The 20,477-nt window shown below is 43.4% G+C and overlaps 7 protein-coding genes across 7 annotated transcripts; 2 read left to right on the plus strand and 5 right to left on the minus strand.

The window, feature by feature from the left end:
- Window positions 1–11: 11 nt before the first annotated feature.
- Window positions 12–4,359, minus strand: O0I10_004675 (uncharacterized protein; the record flags this gene model as incomplete). The annotated part of the gene is made up of 23 exons (XM_058484732.1): window positions 12–371; window positions 433–515; window positions 571–643; window positions 701–871; window positions 924–1,027; window positions 1,087–1,219; window positions 1,280–1,351; window positions 1,411–1,507; window positions 1,567–1,804; window positions 1,858–2,087; window positions 2,143–2,204; window positions 2,262–2,425; window positions 2,478–2,639; window positions 2,701–2,920; window positions 2,973–3,071; window positions 3,124–3,211; window positions 3,266–3,366; window positions 3,426–3,565; window positions 3,637–3,731; window positions 3,791–3,923; window positions 3,990–4,052; window positions 4,109–4,204; window positions 4,266–4,359. The coding sequence occupies 23 exons, from the start codon at window positions 4,357–4,359 to the stop codon at window positions 12–14; spliced, it is 3,078 nt and encodes a 1,025-aa protein (XP_058344609.1).
- An 880-nt stretch (window positions 4,360–5,239) lies between these two features.
- O0I10_004676 (uncharacterized protein) lies at window positions 5,240–7,494 on the minus strand (the record flags this gene model as incomplete). Its single annotated transcript, XM_058484733.1, has 6 exons — window positions 5,240–5,254; window positions 5,316–5,470; window positions 5,542–5,729; window positions 5,787–6,268; window positions 6,377–6,715; window positions 6,781–7,494. 6 exons carry the CDS (start codon window positions 7,492–7,494, stop codon window positions 5,240–5,242), a joined length of 1,893 nt encoding a protein of 630 aa, XP_058344610.1.
- Window positions 7,495–7,785: 291 nt separating this feature from the next.
- On the minus strand, window positions 7,786–9,873 carry O0I10_004677 (uncharacterized protein; the record flags this gene model as incomplete). The annotated part of the gene is made up of 4 exons (XM_058484734.1): window positions 7,786–9,162; window positions 9,229–9,426; window positions 9,488–9,619; window positions 9,676–9,873. 4 exons carry the CDS (start codon window positions 9,871–9,873, stop codon window positions 7,786–7,788), a joined length of 1,905 nt encoding a protein of 634 aa, XP_058344611.1.
- Window positions 9,874–10,665: 792 nt separating this feature from the next.
- O0I10_004678 (ribosome biogenesis GTP-binding protein YlqF) lies at window positions 10,666–11,685 on the minus strand (the record flags this gene model as incomplete). Its single annotated transcript, XM_058484735.1, has 1 exon — window positions 10,666–11,685. One exon carries the CDS (start codon window positions 11,683–11,685, stop codon window positions 10,666–10,668), a length of 1,020 nt encoding a protein of 339 aa, XP_058344612.1.
- Window positions 11,686–12,086: 401 nt separating this feature from the next.
- O0I10_004679 (glucose-6-phosphate dehydrogenase) lies at window positions 12,087–13,881 on the plus strand (the record flags this gene model as incomplete). The annotated part of the gene is made up of 4 exons (XM_058484736.1): window positions 12,087–12,156; window positions 12,275–12,771; window positions 12,847–13,048; window positions 13,112–13,881. The coding sequence occupies 4 exons, from the start codon at window positions 12,087–12,089 to the stop codon at window positions 13,879–13,881; spliced, it is 1,539 nt and encodes a 512-aa protein (XP_058344613.1).
- A 67-nt stretch (window positions 13,882–13,948) lies between these two features.
- Window positions 13,949–14,832, minus strand: O0I10_004680 (uncharacterized protein; the record flags this gene model as incomplete). Its single annotated transcript, XM_058484737.1, has 3 exons — window positions 13,949–14,196; window positions 14,250–14,411; window positions 14,472–14,832. 3 exons carry the CDS (start codon window positions 14,830–14,832, stop codon window positions 13,949–13,951), a joined length of 771 nt encoding a protein of 256 aa, XP_058344614.1.
- A 1,259-nt stretch (window positions 14,833–16,091) lies between these two features.
- On the plus strand, window positions 16,092–20,435 carry O0I10_004681 (uncharacterized protein; the record flags this gene model as incomplete). Its single annotated transcript, XM_058484738.1, has 24 exons — window positions 16,092–16,149; window positions 16,215–16,273; window positions 16,328–16,428; window positions 16,482–16,724; window positions 16,786–16,867; window positions 16,926–17,130; window positions 17,186–17,300; window positions 17,351–17,510; window positions 17,563–17,623; window positions 17,690–17,772; window positions 17,828–18,367; window positions 18,438–18,539; window positions 18,593–18,655; window positions 18,711–18,753; window positions 18,813–18,899; window positions 18,952–19,038; window positions 19,097–19,238; window positions 19,306–19,408; window positions 19,464–19,563; window positions 19,617–19,671; window positions 19,741–19,904; window positions 19,970–20,104; window positions 20,160–20,322; window positions 20,381–20,435. 24 exons carry the CDS (start codon window positions 16,092–16,094, stop codon window positions 20,433–20,435), a joined length of 3,006 nt encoding a protein of 1,001 aa, XP_058344615.1.
- Window positions 20,436–20,477: the final 42 nt, after the last annotated feature.

Below are 20,477 nucleotides of genomic sequence, written 5' to 3' on the forward strand. Positions count from 1 at the left end.
TTATTCTATGCTTACGCAGCAATGGCGTACCATTTAGCTCTACATTCTACTGCTTCACGACGCACCAAACGTTTCCGATCATCCAATGGCTTCACCAACTGCTTCGTTACATAGGATAAATGAGGTCGAAGTACATCATAAGAAAGAGATTCAGGGAATTGTCCCAAGCATTTCAAGGCTGCAACGCGCACATCAATTGGGTTTTGTCGGTTGTTCGAATCAAGGAGCTCCAAGATACCAGAGAGGATATAGCGGACATGCGGGGCGACTGCTTCAGGTATTTCGGCAACTGCCAATCGGAATGTATCCAATGTCGAGACACGCAATGTGGCATCAGACAGCGACAAGGATTGAATGAGGAGAGGGACGAGCTAGGGTAGCAACGTTAGTCATGCATTAAAAGAGTAGCATGTAGTAATGAAATAAACTTACAGGTGGTAATTCATTGAGGAGGATTTGTTTTGGCACATTCTTCAGCATGTAGGACAAGGCGATAAGATAATTGTGCTTGATATCTATAGACGCATTATCATTAGCAAAGTAATACATGTTGTATCTTCATCTACTTACCATCATTAGCAGCTTGTAAACCATCAATCAACTTTGGAAGGCAGTGATTGAAGAATCGTTGCTTGTATAAAAGCTATAGAAAGGGGGGTTAATAGTTGCTCATTGTCCCAACTTTGATTATCCTATTTACCCTGACGGTCGCAAAAGATGCCTTGTTAAGGGCGAGCTCGTCATCACCAATGATGATGTCAAATCCTTGAGAAGCTTGTCCGCCGAAATATTCGTTGCTGCATAATCCAATCACCTTATCGGTCAACTCGTAGCCGAGCGTAGAAGCTTGAAGCACAAGTGCTTTGGTGATCTATGGATACAAGGGATGAGCATCTCATATGCTGTATCCATATTTGACCTACCCATAGATAAATTGAAAGTGCATTGCGAGCTTGCTTGTGATCCTTCGAAATTATACTCTCCAAATTGGCAACAACGGATTTGATAAGCACCGAGAGGGTTTGTGCTGTTAAATAACCTTGTAAGCGCATCTCTTCAGCTATTGAGAGCCATTTCTCCACTTACCATCCTTCCATTTGTTGACCACGGATCCAATCATTCTCACAGACGATGTGTGCAAACTTTCATTGGTAGTATCCAAGGCAATGTCAATTAGCTGACTGATAAAACCATCCATCGAAGCCACGGGGTAAACAACCTATGAATCCAACACCATTGTTAATACTCTGCACAAAGTCAAATTGGATCGTAAACTTACATCTTTCCTGCATGCAGCCACCACAGCTGCAAACAACGGGCTTGTGTCTTTTTGTATGTCTGGGGAGGCAGTCTAAGAAATAATCTTATAAGCTCTCTTGAGAATAGAATGGCAATCTCACATTTACTCACGTTGAATGGTTGGAATACACCTGCCGAAATACCAATTTGAGCAAGATCACCTTCGAGATACAACTTGAACATGCTATCCAGGTGCGTCTTTTGTGCACTATCACGGGCATTCGTTAATTAGCAAGCCAATGGCAAAACACATTCCCATTAACTTACCTTGAATCCAGTGATTCAAACACGATCATAATGATAAGAGCAATGTCTTTCAAAATGTCCTTCGAAAGGATAAGCTGGTTGCTGTCGGCATTGAGTGATGCTTGAACAACGCTTGTAATCAAATGGGGCACCACGGTTTGGATGCATGTTGCAATGTCAGTATGCTTATCCTGGACCTTCAAGCGTAAGATATTCAAAAGAGCCTTGAGAATTGCACATGGGTAGCCTGGTTGTTGATCTAGATACCTCGTTAGATACTTTGTGAGGGAACTTGAGAGTATTATAGCATACCTTTTTTGCAAACGACATCAAACTTTTGCAAAAGCAAAGGCACAACGCTTGCAAAGAGGGCTGGGGTGGGACATAGACTCTTGATAGCACCCAATAGTTGATTGTAACCAATAGCACCTTGTTGCGCTGCGGACTCGGGAAGCTGGGTGACCAATGCAGGAATGGTTTGCTCAACAAGATATGTGGTATCAATCTTGCAGATCTCTTTCAAAGACGCAAGGGCAGCCGTCCTATCATCGAAAAGTTAATTAAGCTGCATTGATCTCTGCCTCATCACATACGAACCTTAATTCCTCATCGCTTTCATCGAGCAGAATCTTATTAAAGGATTGAACAGCAATACCGAGCTAAAAGAAAACGATAATGAGATGGATGTGATGAAGCCATGGATTCCCATTACAAACCTCGTTAGCTGAAAGATAGTTTCTTGACAAAACCATAAGCTCTAAGCCCTTGAGTCCAGAAAGTCGTAAGCCGTTGTATTCGTTGGATGACATAAGCGCAGACTCGAACATGGCGAAAAATCGATCCTTGTACTCCAACAAAGGTGTTTCCTCTGTTTGATCCACTATACCCCGTTGTAAGCTATCAAAGCTTTGATTCTCTTCCATTGACCTTACTATCAACATCGCCATCCATAGATCCATAGAGGGCTGTGCTCGCTTCGAAGAATTCCAAAATGACGTCCATGATAGTTTTGCGGCTGGTAGCAATATCAGTTTCACGATACTGGCGAAGAAGTAATGGTGCAACAGAATTGACAATCGAGGCACATACAATGCCTAAAAGAGGGTATTTAGTAATGTATAACGGTAAAGCCAACTTTTTCATAGGTATACTTACGAGATCCAGTAGCAGCTGCACGAAGAATACGACCTGCTGGTTTGGCGTTCTTCATCTCGGGCTCTTTAAGATTGGCGATGCATTCCACAACAAGCGGCTTCAATGTCTTCTCAGTAGGATCAACAGCCGTTCCATCAGCATCAACGCTTAGAGCTGCCACAATGTTTTGGATTGCCAAAAGTGCACTATCTTCCAATGCGGGATCTGTTGAATGGAAAACCTAAAATGCATATTAGCATCAAATGTAAAATTCATTCATAGATCCACCTTACCTCGACTTTGAGCGAATCGAAAATGTCATCAATCACAGGTAGCAATGCGGCTGAGCCATACACTGGAGCACATGCTGCAATGGTTTCCATGGAATCTTTCTAATAGTAATTGATAAGTATTGGTCCAGCCTCATGATTCAAAATTATTCACCTTTGCACTTCCGGAGGTTGATGTCAGCTTTTCAAGGATAAGCGGAACGGCGAGCTTGGCGAATAATCCAGTAGCGGACAAGCATTGTCTATGCTTGGATATTAGTGCCATGACGACTATCATCCTTTCGATAGAAAGTTACCTTAGGCTTTGTTTCAAATCATCGGCTGTAATACCATAAGGATCATCTGGTGGGGGCTTGAATGTGATGGGGAAGTAGCAGAAAGTCACTTCGAAAACATCCTGTAGAGATACTAATGAGCTACCGCTACGTGATGTGATCATCACCCTTTGCAACGTACCTCCACGTGAGCACTAATATCAAAGTTGTCGATAATGTCCTTCACCAACTTGAATGCACTCATCAAATTACGAGGATCCTTTTCTCCATCCATTGCTTGTGCAAATCCATAGACGAATTCGTTGTTGATTGCTCTAAGCGCTATACGTAGCACACGTATGGATAAGTATACTCCTTAACATGATCTTGACTTTTTCCCAATGTATATTTACCTGTTGCATGTCTCTCAAGTAGATTTTCAAAGATGCGGAATACCATGTTTCTCGTTGCCTGAGGATGTCTTTGAACATCAACGCGCTCAAATATCCTATAAGATTGACATCAAAGTAAGAATAGGCTGATCCTCACTTCCATAACCATGCGTACCGTGTTGCTGTTGTCACTGCATTTGTTCCTCGGAAATTGTCGGCTTGAGTCAAGGCAATCAAACCTTCGAGTAGATTCGGGATACACGTCTTGTCAGTGAGTCTTTCGCAATAAAAGTCGACAAGGACGGAAACTAAAGATACATTGTTGGTTGACAAAGGTTCGCTTTATATCAATATGCAGAAACACGTCATATTACCTGCTGCATCATTGATACTGTCGTGGTTACAGTTGTGGAGCGTATGTGAAAGAAGCCCAATAGCTTTGGAAAAGGGTGAGTTACGAGGCCTGATCGCGCCCGATCTCCCGAGGCGTTACCTTTTGCTCGTACGTGATCGTCGTCGTTCGTTAGATACTCTCCCATGGATTGAATAAGTTGTAGCAAATTGGCCTGCACTGAATTGCTGTTGACAGCTAGAAAATAAAGAGTAGCATTGTTATTACCATTCATGAAGAACCATGGCTTGCAGCTTACCATTGACGATATTCTCGGCGCATTGAATGCTCTCTGGCGACGTTGTGCCAGTCGATATCATATAGTTCGTAACTTCTCGCTCAATGGAATCCATGACGTGAAAGTGTAAAGCAAGTAAAGTAGGCTGGGTTGAATCAGTGAGATAGCGGCTCCTAATCACATGAGATGTGACTGATCATCTCCCGCATTAATCAGCCAGCAGCATTCAGATCGGGCATTTCAACGTACAATGAAATTTGAGTTGTGGGCTCCTAAACCAAAGCCATTTGGAAAGAAAGAAATTAGGTGAAGATCCATATCTTTGAGCTGCTCTTTACTCGAATTCTACATGACCACTACCCAGCTTTTTTATCTTATTGATAGCCCCTCGTATGCTGCATCCTTCTCTTTTAGAATAAACAACCTTAGATTGGGTATATCATTTACTCTTGTCTACTACTCAACTCCTCTACATGCTCAACATACAAAAGTCTAAGTGGATTATCATGTGTGTGTTGGTGATGTGGTGGAGGGAATGCGTTGGAGGCTAACATACTTGTCACCTTGCCGAACCTGTATTTGGGTAATGACAAGCATGTAACCTTTGTAGGTATCACTTCTTCCCTCCTCAACTTTCTTTCAACACCATGATATCACCCAAGTTTGCTCAACCAAAAACCCTTGATGCTTTCTAGCAACTTGCAAATGCGGATCATTTTATCCATTACTTCAACTTGACATTCTTTTTACTTGTAGTGCTTTTTCAGCCCTCAGGATCGCCCTTTGCTTTTATGATTGCTACGTTCTACTTGCGGGGTCCAAATTATGTCCTTATGCAAGTCCACTCGCTGTGTTACACACATATGCAGTCAACGACACCTTCGCAATATGATACACAAAAGGTGGAGTAAGTCTAATTTATTCACATAGGTGGACTCGATATAGGCGTTAAATTTGGGAACGGGTGTTTATTGTTGAAGGATGAGCTTTGTAGCTTAGGTATACACGTACTATGGAAGAGCATGTTAATAAAAGTTAATCAACCACACACACCCAATCAAAGTATCTCACCTGAGGACCTCCTCCACCTTCTGGCACAGTCCAGTCAATGTTTTGTGAAGGATCCTTGATATCGCACGTCTTGCAATGAATGCAGTTTTGGGAGTTGATTTGAAGGCGCTTTTGGCCAGGGTTTGCTTCATCTTCGACGTATTCATACACACCAGCTGAAAAGTGAAAATAGCCGTCAACCATTTGAAATTTCACTTTTGCCATATATCCAATCTCTCAAACTTACCAGGGCAGAATCGGTTTTCAGGTCCGTCAAACACCGCAAGGTTACGTTCCACAGGCACATCCTTATCTCGGAGACGCAAATGCACAGGTTGATTTTCTGCATGGTTGGTGCCAGTGCGAGCGACATTGGTCAAGAGATCGAAGGAAATAACACCATCAGGCTTGGGATAATCAATAGGCTTGCTCTCACTAAAGTATAAGATGTAAGTACAAAACGCCATCATTAGCCATGAAAAACAAACTTACGCAGCAGGCTTAAGGGATTCCCAATCGGTCTTTTTATGCTTGAATGTCCATGGTTCCTTGCCCTTGGTAATCATGGTAGTTAAACCAGAGTACAGTACACCACCGAGAAGGCCAAGAGATGTGTGGAAGGAAGGTTGACAATTGCGAACAGCATACAACTCGTCGTGTACCCAAGACTTCTTGAAGCTGTCCTCGTAGTTGTCCAACATGATAGGTTCTTGTGTCTCAGCTTCACCTTCACCTTGGCCGATGATCTTTTCATAAGCAGCTTCGGCAGCAAGCATACCGGACTTCATGGCAGTGTGAGTACCCTTGATCTTTGGCAAGTTCAAAAAGCCTGCTGAGCAGCCAATCAAAGCACCACCAGGGAAAGCGAGTTTGGGGATAGATTGATAACCACCCTCATTGATAGCACGGGCACCGTATGAGATACATTTGCCACCTTCAAGAAGAGGTGCAACGGAAGGATGGTGCTTGAAGCGCTATATGGATGCATTGATGATGACTAAATTAGTATGTGTGTCACATTATTCCCACGCTCTCTATGCCCTTGTTGACAATTTTGCCCCCTCTCCCAAAATTCAACCTACCTGGAATTCCTTGTAAGGGCTCAAGTAAGGATTCTCATAATCGAGGCCGACGACATAACCAATGGCCACCAAATGCTTCTCAGGCTCGAAATGATACAAGAAACTGCCTGCATAAGTGTTCATATCGGTTGGCCAACCAATGCTGTGAATGACAGTGCCTGGTTCATGCTTGGCAGGATCGACTTCCCAGACCTCCTTCAAACCAATGCCGTACTTTTGATGTTGGCTATCCTTGCGCAAATCAAACTTGTTGATGACGGTCTTGCTCAATGAGCCATGGCAACCTTCAGCGAAAAGAGTCACCTTGGCCTTGACTGCCATACCACGCTCGTACATGTCCTACGTCAACAGCATTAATACACACATCATTGACCGTGAGAAAAAATAACAAATTACGCGTTTACCTTGGGTTCAAAGTTCTTGTCAAGACCCACATCGTTGAGGTTGATACCAGCAACACTGCCATCTTCATTGTAACGCACCTCGCTACCACCAAAGCCAGGATAGATCTCGACACCCAATTCTTCAGCTTGTTCACCGAGCCACTTTACAAAGTTGCTGAGAGACACAATGTAGTTGCCCTTGTTGTTCATTTGAGGAGGATGGGGAAGAGGAATAGCCATGGTCGATGTAAGGAAACGCATATTGTCACTTGTCACAGGCGTGTTAAGAGGAGCACCACGTTCTTGCCAATCAGGAATAAGCTCATTCAAAGCACGAGGCTCAAGAACAGCACCACTCAATGTATGTGCACCAACTTCACCAGCCTTTTCAACCACCATGACACGCAATTCCTTGTCGGCTTCATTGGCAAGTTGCTTGAGACGAATGGCAGCTGACAAACCAGCAGGACCAGCACCCACAATGACCACGTCAGTCTCGTCTTCGAATTGTTCAGAGAGACGAGGATCGTCTTCACCAAGAGACTCGCGATTAGGAATCCAAATGGAGCGAGGTTGAGTAGTGGATAAGCAGCGTACAGTAGTGAGTCGGGTAGTAATAGGAAGAGACACTTTGTGTGTGGATACGCGAGTAGCATTAGCTAATAAAGGAGCAGCAGCACCACGACGAGCATATGTGGATCGAAGGCGATTAGCCCCACGAAGAAGACTTGACATGACGTGTTATTGAAGAGAGAGTGGGGAGAGAAAGAAAAGTAAAAAGATCAAGAAAGACAAGTATCGAGAAGGATGAAAGGCTCCCAGGGCAAATTTTACCGCAAGTGAGATCTTTCACGTGCCGATTACGATCACTGGTGTCATTGGCCGGATCGCTTTATCTTCCCATCCCGGGTTTGACTAATGCATCTCGGAGATTGCTTTTTCCAGATCAACATGACAACAACTACCTTGTAATACTATAACTAGTCTTTATAATCTTGATTCAAATAAAAGAATGGTTTACTATCATTAAAAGGGGTATCCAACCATAGTCGCCACCATCACACATGCCATAGTGGAAAGGGCCATTGTCAACGGTTGTTGGATGGCTGCTGCTGGTGCTGCTCCAGAAGAAGAATCTGGATGTAGCTTGAGACTATCCTTTTCAGCTGATTCTGCATCACCCGCTAAAGAGGATCCTGTATCATTGGATTGCTCATTGTTATCGCCATTTTGCTGTGGGTCTTGTGTTTGTGGTGTTGTTGCTGCATTGTTGTTGTTAGCAGGAGCTAATGATCGAGACAATGCTTCCTCAGCACTCAAAAACTCAAGGTTGAATTCTTTGGCAACAGCTTCGGATCTTGCTTCGATCCATTCAAGTAAGCCCCAATCAGCACCACCACCTGTGCTATCAGGATTAGGTGCATTGACGCTGTGGTACAAATTTTCGGATGTTTGCTCATATGTCCATCCAAAGAGGTTGCCAGAGGATTGTTGCTTGATGCTACGATCCCATCGTAAGTCATGAGAAATGAATTCGTGATAGGCATGGATACGACGGCCAAGGGTGTTCTTGTTGAAGAGCATAGTCACTGTGTCTTTTAGGTATGTCTCAAAGCGCTCTCGAATGTGGTCATTTTCAAGCAAACGATTGATCATAACAGCGTTAGGGTAACGCTTGGGGAATTCCTTGTATGAAATGTTGACAAAATCATGTCCTTCAGGTTCAGCAAGGTTGACACCAAATGTTGCATCATAATCCTGACCAAGGTAATACCACTTGTTGTCTTCGGTGGGATCACGATAGGTAGCGTCGTTCGTTTGCTGCATCCAATAACCATCCCAATCGCCTGTCAAGTACTCGACCACCATAAATTTGAGGAACGAGGTAATGTCAAACTTCTTTGAGAATTCATCAATTTGTGCATCATCTTTGACGTCAACGTCTTTGAAGGCTTTTGCCAATTCTTGTACAGCTTCAGGACCTTCAGGACTACCATCAGCAGGCTGCCAAGAATACATGTGGCTCTCATCTTCTGGCAGGTATTGATAATCGGCACCAGAAGAGCCATCATACAATGGACCCATTTTGAGAGGAGGTTGACCATTGTAAAAAACAGCACGTATGTAGCTGTAGTGAATCACATCATCAAGCATATTAAACGTGCCAAAGCCTTGGCCATTGATGAAAAGTCGCACCATGTTGGCACGATTGCCAGGAGCACCCATAGCATCGAGCACATCAGCATACAGCTTCTCTCGCATCTGTGTTGGGTCTTCTTCCATATGTCGAAGCTTGAACCAGTTACGGTGATCAAGAAATTGACCTTCGGGTAATGACCATTCCCAGCTTTGTTTGGCATCATTATGCTTTTTGCCACCGCCATGCAACCCAAATTGGCAATCCTGTCATATAAATGCATGTTGAATGAGTAACATGTATGCAAGTCAATGCATGCATTCTTTGTTTACCTTGAATGTCTGCACTTCATTAGGGCCAATGATAGTAAAGGTAACGGGGAACTTTTTGTTTGCTTTTTTCTTTTTCTTCTCCTTGGTCAATTTCTTGACGATCGTTTCCATGTCGTTTGGATCACCATTGATAAAGATACTAGGAATGTAGTGGTCATCCCAAATGGCACCTTTCTTTCCACCACGTGTCCATTCGGGCTGCAGATAGCAATAACATGTTAATAATGATGCATTGAAGAAGCATCTTAATAACACTTACAGTGTCAGCGACGGGTCTAGGCAAATCAGGTAGCGATGTAGCATAAGTCACTTGTCGCTGAAAGATATCATTTTGGGTCGTTTCGGCTTCCAACGTGCGATCAAAGTTTTCCTCGTTTCCATCGACGATATACTATTATCATTCTATGAGTATGTATGCATGACAACATGGGGTTGTATAGCTCTTACCTTGTATTTACAAGTGCCTGAGCATGATGCTTGGCCTGTGTAATATGGCACTTGAGGATCATCGGCGTGGAGATCAACTTTTTCACCATTGACGGAGACTTGGACGCTGTCAGATGCACCAGGTGCTACGACTTTGAATGTTGCTGCTGATGCGGATGCTGCAAATACGAGGACGGATGCAGCATGAATTGTTCGCATGATAATGTTGCAATGTGAAAGGAAAGGAAAATGAATGAAAGAAAAAAACGAAGGGAAGGGAAAAAGAGAAAGAAATACTTCAAACAATGAAAAAGGGAGAATGGGATTTTTTAAATGTGTGAGTGGTGTGCTGATTACATGCAAGTCAACAAGTCCTGAAAGAGAACGGGATGGCTGTTATGGCTGCGCACAAGCAGAAATTGAAACAAGACATCAAACTTGAACCATGTTGATTTGGTGAATTCCACTTTTGTACCGTTTTGTGATGCCGTGTAAAAGGAGACATTTAGTACAAGTATCAGGGGGTTAGAGTGAGATCCAGGATATGATCAAATGCGCGGCGCTATATCAAAGCTTCTTTATTTGTTTGGCTACGATATGACAATGGACATTGTTCTTGGTTGCTTTTGGGTTCTTTGTGTCTGTGACATGATGATTGATCGAAGATGGATGGCGATTATTGTATTATACGATGGTTGACATTATTCAATAAATCGCATGTGACCATATACCTTCATAGATACCTTACCATGGAGAAAGGATTAGGGAGTTGGGAGATCTGTAATTACTCGACCCCTTCACTGAACTTTCTCTTTCTGTGGCTCGGAGTATGATACTGGAGGAAGAAGGGGAGGAAAGATGATGACCAGTTCCAAGGGGGTTTTGAGAGGAGGTGTTCTTATGCAGCAAAAAATAGAATGACAATATTTTATTCGGCACAGTGAAATGACATGCGTGGTATGATTGCTCTCTCTAAAGGTGCTTTATACATGCGTAATAGTATTTGATTCATCAATCCTTATGTTGTCGCTTTTGGCGTTCTTCTTTTCTTCGAGCTAATTTGGCGAGCTTCTTTTCTTGTCTTCGGCTCGAGATTTGATTCAAATTGGGTGTCTGTGTCTTGTCGAAAAAGGCCTGCAGGGTATCCGGTTCCGTGTCATCCAGGGTGAATCTTCCCAATTTGCCTTGTCGATATTGCTTAAGTAAAAACTTGCTTGCCATGGTAAGGTCCAGTTCGCCCCCTTTGACAACCGCTCCAATGCGCCGTGCCACCGCCTCTAAAAGCACATGAATGTCATTGGTAGGTTCCGATAACCCAAAGTAGGATGTGTACACCTCGTGAGCATGTCGCCGATTAAGCTCATACAGTAAATAATCAGCCATTACTTGCTCATCCGCCAAATGATCCCGGATACCACCCGTCAATGCCACTCTTAAGCTACGCACTGGATCTGCAATATGAGGCACCATCACACCTGGTGTGTCGATAAGATAAATGGCTGGATGCTCAAGCACTTTGACGGTGCCTACCACTGAACGTGTAACCCCCGGTTGATTTCCTGTTGCAGCCGCCTTGCCTTTGCCAACACCAACTCGCCGTAACGCATTCAACAACGACGACTTGCCGACATTCGGCATACCAACAACCATGAGATTCAGTTGTGGAATGGGATCGGCTAACGACGCTGCGTATCGAAGGATGCTGCGTACATGTTGATCGTTTTGGCAGCTCGTAAATAGCACGGGTGTATTGTGTCGTTTCAATGCTCTCGTTACTGGTCCTTTGGTGTCCGGATCAGCAAGATCGTACTTGTTGTATACAATTAGCCTCGGCTTACGACCAACGACTCGTTCAAAGTTGGGATTGACGGACGACAAAGGAATACGAGCATCGCGCACTTCAACGACAAGATCGACTGCATTCAATCGTTCTGAAATCACCCGGAGACCCTTGGCCATGTGTCCTGGAAACCAGTTGATAACTCGATCATATGAAAAGGTAGCTCTTGGTATGAAACGACTTGCTGCCATGGATACGATAATTGAACAAGTGATCTTTGTTGCAGATATCGGGCACCTTTATTCCTGTACCTGACGGTCACACATACACACCTTGAATCCTGCATAATGATGATCAAGGTATGCACGATGATCATGGATGATGCAAGATACACGCCCATTCATGTTGATGTTTATCGATTATAGTCTATGCCAGTGGGCGGGCATCATGTGGGAACAGTGATTAAAGTTCACGAACCGCATCAAGCACAAGGAAATCGTTTTGCGTGTGCTATCAAGTGCTTTTCATCGGAAACTCTATCATGCTATATTCGGGCTAGGTATGTCACACAAATTCAAGATACTTAAGCTCGAACTTGGGAATGGTAACTCTCTTTTCTTCTACTTGTTCTCTTAGCAATATCCAATCCATCATGACCACATCTGCCGATACCATCTCTCAACAAGTATCCGCCGAGTTACATGGATCAGTGACCATTATTGGTAAGCATCACTATACTACCACCGGAAAGGAATGTGAAGAGCACATGCATCGTCATCTTGCCCTTTATGATACAATTCAAGAGAAAAAGAGAACATCTTTACTGATAATCTTTCTTAGTACTCGGTGCATCTGGTGATTTGGCCAAAAAGAAGACGTATCCGGCTCTGTTTAGCCTATATCAAAAGGGGTATTTGCCCGACGACACCCACATCATTGGTTACGCACGCACCAAGATGACCATTGAAGCATATCATGATCGTATCACGCACTTTATCAAAATCAAGGATGAGACCACCAAACAGCAGCTCGACAAGTTCAAGTCAATGACAACCTACCAATCAGGCCAATATGACCAAGATGAATCATGGCAGACTCTTGATACGACGATCCACCAAAGCGAAGAACAAAGAGGCATCTCCCCTGGCAAGCGGAACCGTGTATTCTATATGGCTCTGCCGCCTTCGCTATTTGTGCCTGTTGCCAAGGGTCTCAAGAAGAATGTTTATGCGAAGGAAGGATTGACAAGATTGGTTGTGGAGAAACCATTTGGCATGGACACTGAATCTTCAAACCAGTTGGCACGTGAGCTCAACGCACTCTATAGCGAAAAAGAGGTAATTGCATTGTATCTTCACTGTTGCTGAGAAAAGTCACTCATGTATCTTTTTGGGTTGTTGTTGTAATAATAGATTTATCGCATTGACCACTACCTCGGCAAAGAAATGGTCAAGAATGTCATGATGGTGCGCTTTGCCAACATCTTTTTCAATCAAATTTGGGATCGCAAGTACATTGACAACGTGCAAGTTACATTCAAGGAGCGAGTGGGTACCGAGGGACGTGGTGGATACTTTGACGACTTTGGCATTGTGAGGGATGTGATGCAAAATCGTATGTAATAGCAATCACTGGTGTAACGCTTTCTTGTGAAACTAAAGTGTAGATTTCATGTAGATCTTCTACAAGTGCTATCATTGATTGCAATGGAGCGGCCTATATCAACAGACGCAGAGGCGATTCGGGATGAAAAAGTCAAGGTGCTCAAATGTATTCCACCCATTGTGCTTGAAGATACATTGTTGGGACAATATGTGGGTGCCAATGGGAAGCCAGGATACCTTGAGGATGACACTCTCAAAAACAAGCAGAGCAAGACGCCAACGTTTGCAGCAATGACGTGCTGGGTACAAAACGAGCGATGGGAAGGTGTGCCATTTATTATGAAAGCAGGCAAAGCACTTGATGATGCCAAGGTGGAAGTACGGGTGCAATTCCGAAATGTTGCAGGCAGCCTTTACAAGGGCTCACCAAGGAATGAGCTTGTGCTTCGCGTGCAGCCACAAGAGGCGGTGTATGTCAAATTCAACAACAAGCAACCAGGGCTATCCTATCAAACCATTCAAAGTGATCTTGATCTTTCCTATCATGATCGTTACAAGGATCTCGATATCCCTGATGCATATGAGTCATTGCTATTGGATTTGCTACGGGGTGATCATTCCAATTTCGTACGAAAAGATGAGCTGGAGGCAGCATGGAAGATCTTTACGCCTGTTTTGCATGAAATTGATCGTCAGGGTGCCAACATTGATATCAAGACATACCCTTATGGCTCGCGTGGACCCGAGGAATTAACTAGCTTTGTACGTAAATATGGTTATGATCGCTCAGATGCCAATTATGATTGGCCTATACAAAGCCTTTCTTCATCAGGAAACCAATAAATGGAAAAATGCATAATGGATGTGGTGTAATTATCTATTTCCCCCTTTTTTTCCACTCTCATTTTCTTTATGCATGCTTTTTGATTTCATTATAACTAGGGGCTTCGGTGTATGCTACGCATGCCTTGCATATCGTGGTAAATCCTGTATAGACCAATCGAGTAGCAGCATGATGCAAGTGATACTGATTATCAAGGTCAATCATTTTAGTGATGCTTTTCGATGCCATGGTCCACACATGTTGTCGAATACATAGCTTCTTATCCAGATGACAAATCCCTTGTAGCATGGATGAAAGGACCCAGTGCATGAAGTCTAGACCAAGACGTCAGTTACAATCCTCACAATAATAGATGCACTGATCTCACCTGGAATAGGGCTTGCTTTTAGGGCAACAGCAGCTCGCACCACCAAGTCAGAATAATCCTTGCTATCATTGCTACCACCAGGGCTGGTTTCAAGCTGATAACGACTTGTGATATCTTGTAGCTTTTTCCTTAAGATAGCTTTTGCTTGAGGATCAGTGTCCACTATACAACTTTCATAAGTACGGGTGCATTGTGGTGAATAAAAAACCAATTACAACTTACATGGCAATGCAGCGATCATTCTTTCGAGACCCACCATGTATAGGTCTAAAGCCATGTTGCGTGGTACATCGGGAGCAAGCTGGAGCAGAGTAACAGATTGCTTAATGAGCTTATCATCCAGCAAATTATCGTTGCATCCCTCCTCCTTCGTGTTATGGCTAAGGTCAATGTCATTCTCAATCTTTTCATATGGAGGGGGAGGCGTATTTATGCTACGGGTACTATCTGCAGACGCTAGCAGCATACATGGATCAATTTGCTGCTGCCGGTGGATGCTATTGCTGTGGGAAGAGGGCTGCCGGCCAAAAAATGACGAGAACGAGCTATAATGAGCGAAATTGACAAGGGCTTCTTTCAGCATGATGATACGAGGGAAGATAGAGAATTAGATGATTGCTGTATTATAAAGTAGAAGGACGTTGAAAAAGGGAAAAAGAGAATGAAAAGGGGAACGAGTGATATGATGCTGGGGTTGCTGTGTGTGTAGCACACTTGAATATCACTCAGCTCATGCATGAAGTTGCATGTAGTAAACAGATTCTGATACACACAATAAAATGATAATCGGCTTGCGGCTCTGAAACCCCATACCGAGAGAAGAACTTTTGCCCACTCTCCTGGTTTAAAGTCTCTCCAATGGATGGTCCAAATGCACCTAGAAAGTAGCATGCAATCCTGTCACAACATAGCAGAATCACAGCTTGGTATAACAAAAGGACCATCCAATCACTCCTTTGCTCCCCTTGTCAGAATCAACAATGGTTTGTTTCTCAATCCAACCGTAATTCCAGCTACTTTGTGCAAATGCCTTGCATATGACGACATCCATCACAGCACATTTTACTCATCCTCCTCCTCATGTTGTCCTTCATTATGACTGGATTTCCTTCCCTATTAGCGCGTATGTTCCCTTTGCCCGAGGTGTAACATTTGGGTAGATGCATATCGCTTACTGCGAGGATCTCGCATTATCAATGCATTCGAAATGGATCATTTCCATGACGACAAAAAAATTACACAGTCCCGGAACTTCTTTTATGCAAGAACTATCATGACACTTGTACACTATAAACTTGTGGTATGCCTGTCACATGACGTGTGTTTATTGTCAAGGAACAAGGTTCAAGAATAAAGGTGATGGGGGTGGAGATGGTTTTGATTCACATCCAAATTTGGCAGAAGGCTTGTATCAGCCGCTCTTCTTGCACGGGTTCAACTTGTCCACCTCTACTCATGCCGACATTGGACGCTTTACAGCAGGTATACCGCCACACACGCATACACGCACATTGTACGATCGCTTTGAGAATCTGATTGTGAATCGCTGTAGGTGTTGCCGAATAGCAAAGCGTTGTTTGCCGGTATCGTCACGAGCCTTGAGTTTTACAATGAGAAGATCTTGATCGTTGGTCACGGCCCATTCCTCAAAATTTACAACGTCCATACTGGCAACCTACTCGTCACCGAAACGGCCCTCCCAGCAAACCGCATACATCGAATCGTACCAGGTAGCTGTCAAGCTCAAAAACTATGAACGCGATACATCTTTCAATACACTAACATCTCACATCATTGTAGTGGATACCGACTCATCTCCTCACTCGAAGACGTATTTCATCTATGGATCGAAGACGATTAGAGAGATACGCGTGCATCAAGTTTCCGAAGATGATGTTAGGTAAATTGCATTATTCTTGCCATGTGACATGCTGAATCTAACATTGGCCGACAGCGTATCATTAGGACCTGCTTTCCAATTTGCGGACTGGATCATGGATGCGACAAAGCTGGAAACAGGAGAGGTATGTGGCATTCAAAATAACGAGAGGGCCCTTCTCTAATATGGGATGTGATAGCTTGCACTTGCATTTGCACACAACCAAGTTCAAGTTTACAATATGGAGAATGAAAAGCCCGTCCTTGTTCATCACGTACAATGCCAGGTCAAATGTATCCTGTGAGTATTCTCAAGTCTATACAACATGTCATTTGCTAATCGTAATGTACTAGATACTCGGCAAGATTCAATGGCACAACGCGAGACAATTTGGTACTTGGAGCTGGAACAGTGTTCAACGAAGTTCATGTATGGAAGGTCTTTGAGTTGGATGACAATCGAGATGGCGTTGTCGTGCATCGTTTGGTCGGCCATGAAGGTGTGATATTTGGTGTACGATTCAGCAATGATGGTTCCATGTTGGCGAGTGTATCTGATGATCGCACAATCCGTGTTTGGTCTTTGACAAAGGAGAGGTAATGGATCAATGGAATGAGGATGAAGGAATCACATAAGGCTGATGGATGGATGTAATAGAAAACCATTGGTTATTTTCGGGCATACGGCACGTATATGGGATTGCCAATTTGTGGATCAATATCTTGTCAGCATTTCCGAGGTAATACGCATTCTTCTTTCTTTCAATGACAATATATATATACTCATGATATCTATAGGATGCCACTTGTCGGGTATGGAGAAACATTCTGATGGATGACTCTGATCATGATGAAGCCGATTGTCTCGCTCGCTGGGAAGGACACGTTGGTAAAAACGTTTGGAGCTGTGCGATTAGCCCCGAAAAGAAGATGGTGGCAACAGGTGGTCAAGATTCAGGAATCCGGCTTTGGTCATTGATGTCCATCCGCAACAATAATATTGGTAAGTGCATTATAAGGATGGAGACATATCCACATAATTAACAACGTATACATAGAATCTGAAGATGATTTGGCACACATTGCGCTTCCACCTTCTCAGCCTGAATCGAGCTTCATTCGCAATTTTTCCTTGATCGACAATCGATCCGCTGTCGTTTTCACCAGCGATAGGTAATGACATAGGTGATGCGTGGTATTCAATGTATCTCACTCTTGTGTAGCTATTTTCTCAAGGTCAAAGATGGGCAATGGTCCGAGCTTTGTTTCAATGATGACTTCCAGAAATATGCAACGATGGAAAGCTCGCCATGTGGACGTTTTCTTGTGGCTGGTAACATGGGAGGACAACTGCTAATCATTAGCACTGAACAGCAATTTGAGGTATGTATGCCACGCCCTTGACAATGAATATCATCTAATAGGAATGAGATAGCCTGTAACGATTACTGCACACAAGCAAAAAGTATTTGAAATCTATGTCCAGGCATCACAAGGTAAATAATGTCCGTGCGCTTTCACATTTCATGCATTGCTTACGAGTGGCTGACATTGCATCTCAGATCCATCTGTGTACTACATCGTCTCCACTGCCTTTGATGAACCAATGCTTTTCCATCGATTGACGCTCCATGAAACCAATGCAGTATGTATATCATTATACACAAAAGCAAACACAAAGCCCTCATGCAAGTTTATAGCCCACTTTGGAAACCCAATTCGTGCTTGAACGCCCTATTGAAAGAACCACGTCCATGTCTTTTGCGTATATCGAGCAACACAGGATATTCTTGGCGGGTTCTCGAGAATCAGCACTTGTGTTATATCAGCTACCATGCGATCAGACCAGCACGATTCAATCAGTAAAGCCATTGATGCAACTTCGACGTTCACACGGCAAGCAAGCTGTCAGCCATATCACTGTGAAACAAGATCATCCGCACAACAATGAAATTATCTTTTGGACAACAGGGCGGGATGGCTGCTTTGTTCAATATCGACTTGTTAAACAAGACCAAAAGGATATTGTTGAGGAGTTTGATGACGACAAGACGCCCCTCGGTATTGCCAGTCAAGGAGATAATACGGTCACAAGCCGCGATTGGATGCTGGAAAGAGTGTATCGCAACAGAGTGACAAAGGGTTGGCTTGAGGATGCAATTTGGGTGGATAATGAGCTCCTTTTGCTGGGTTTCTATCGCAAGCGCTTTTTTGTGTACAATGAATCCAAGAGCTATGAGGTTCGTATACAATGGTGATTAGGGCAATGGTGATACGTGTCTTTGTTAAGATGACTTATTTTTGGTATAGATGATCTCCGTTGCATGTGGTGGTGCACATCGTCGATGGCAATTCAAAGCTTTGGACTCTAAGCTAAATCTCGCTACCTTTGCGTTTATCCGAAAAGAAAAGGTATGATTCCAAACATGTCACTATGGCCCACCAAGGTATTAATAGATATATAGCTGTATGCCTACTTTAGAGACGGCTCATCGATCAATGATGGCTTTGATGAATCAGTACTACAGGTATGTGCCATATATGAACGTTTTGCCGGTTACTATCTAACGTTCTTTTCATTAGGAAAACTTCCATGGTCGCGATGTGCGTGCCTTGCAGTTCCTTGGTAAGTAGGGAGGCATGTTGAGTATAAGCGAACTTTTGGCTGATGGGATTTTTTACAAGATACCCTTGTTGAAGATCATGGAGTGTCGCCCAAACCCGTCTTATTTGCCACAGGCGGTGAAGATACAATCCTTAGGATCAATCAATGTATGTGATGTGATATACAGGCATGCATATCAGCTTATCAACTTTACAACAGATTTCTCAACGCCGCAACCATCGCACGTTACCCTGGCAAGCATTCGAAGGCATAAATCGGTCATCAAGTCTATCGTTGTCAGCAAAGGTAAACCTACATGCTCAATCAAGTTGGGGTATATGCTTGCAAACTAATCCGTGACTAGGCATCGATAACCTTATTTTCACGAGTGGTGGTAATCAAGAGCTCTGGTGCTGGAAACTTGAGTTGCTATTGCCAAATGACAACGAACACAATACACCAATGGATGTCAATTGTCTTGAATGGGCTTCGTGTCCCACAGTGAGGTAAGAATCAACAACCCAAGGTTGCTTACGATATGGAGGGCTATACTGATTCTGGTTGCAATAATAGCGAAGTCATTGAAACCCGAATTATGGATATTACTGTACATGCAATTGATGCAGCACGAGGATTACATTTGGTGGCAGCTGGATATTCAGATTCAACTATTCGGGTATGCACTCTTAATGTATCAGTCATAATGATATTAAATACCGCCATTTTCTTAGGTTTGGCTTTTCAATGAAGTTACTCGACGCTTTTCACTCCTTGCAGATGGATCATGGCATACCCGTTGTATACTTCAGACTGACCACCTTGTGATTCCAGGTATAGCGTACTTTCATGCATACACACATACCCTCTAATCATATGTATGATAGGATCAAATGGAAAGCGGGATCGGATTCTATTCTTTACCACGGCTACCGATGGAAGGTAAGCAATGGGAGAAATTTGAGGACTCGAGTTGTATTGTATGGGAAATTCATATACCATCATTTTCAGAATCGCCGTATGGGATATCAGTGACCGCTTATACGAAGCCATTGAGGATGTTGCAGCACTCGAAGAAGATCCCATGAGTACGGCAACCAAATTTACGGAGCCAGTGTACTTTTATCGAGCACATCAATCGGGAGTAAATGGCCTGGCGGTGGCATTACAAAATGGTGATTACATCAGCTCTTGAAGGGCGATTGCAAGTGTCGGCTAACATGCGTGGTTTGAACACTAGATACTATTATCATTTTCACTGGTGGCGAGGATAACGCTATTGCAGCTGCAAGGTTAAGGATCAATGACGCAGGTGATATCACTCCAATGGAGGATCCATTTGTAATTCCTGGTGCACATGCATCTTCAGTTACAGGTGAGTTACCCGTGGTTTATGGTTGACAATGAGCTAACATTGCTCCCCAATCCAGCTGTTGCACTTATCCGGAACAATACCACTGCACTCTCGATATCAACCGATCAGCGCCTTAACATGTGGTCCTTGGAAATGGAAGACGATATGCAAGTGAAGATGATCGATGCTGCCTTTGTTGATGTTCCTGATCCATCATCGATGAATGTGACAGAATACCAGTAAGTCAATGATACAATCAATTACAAGCGTTCAATCTTCTTAATATCTTTTTAATAGGTCACGCACGCATGCAGCATTAGCAGGTATTGGCCTGGAGAGTTTTGTATTCTAGTCGAATCCTTGTATAGATAAAATCACATAGAAGACTTCAACC

The sequence above is a fragment of the Lichtheimia ornata genome, assembly GCF_029851405.1.
Source record: "Lichtheimia ornata isolate CBS 291.66 chromosome Unknown scaffold00017, whole genome shotgun sequence".
NCBI classification, from domain to species: Eukaryota; Fungi; Mucoromycota; class Mucoromycetes; order Mucorales; family Lichtheimiaceae; genus Lichtheimia; species Lichtheimia ornata.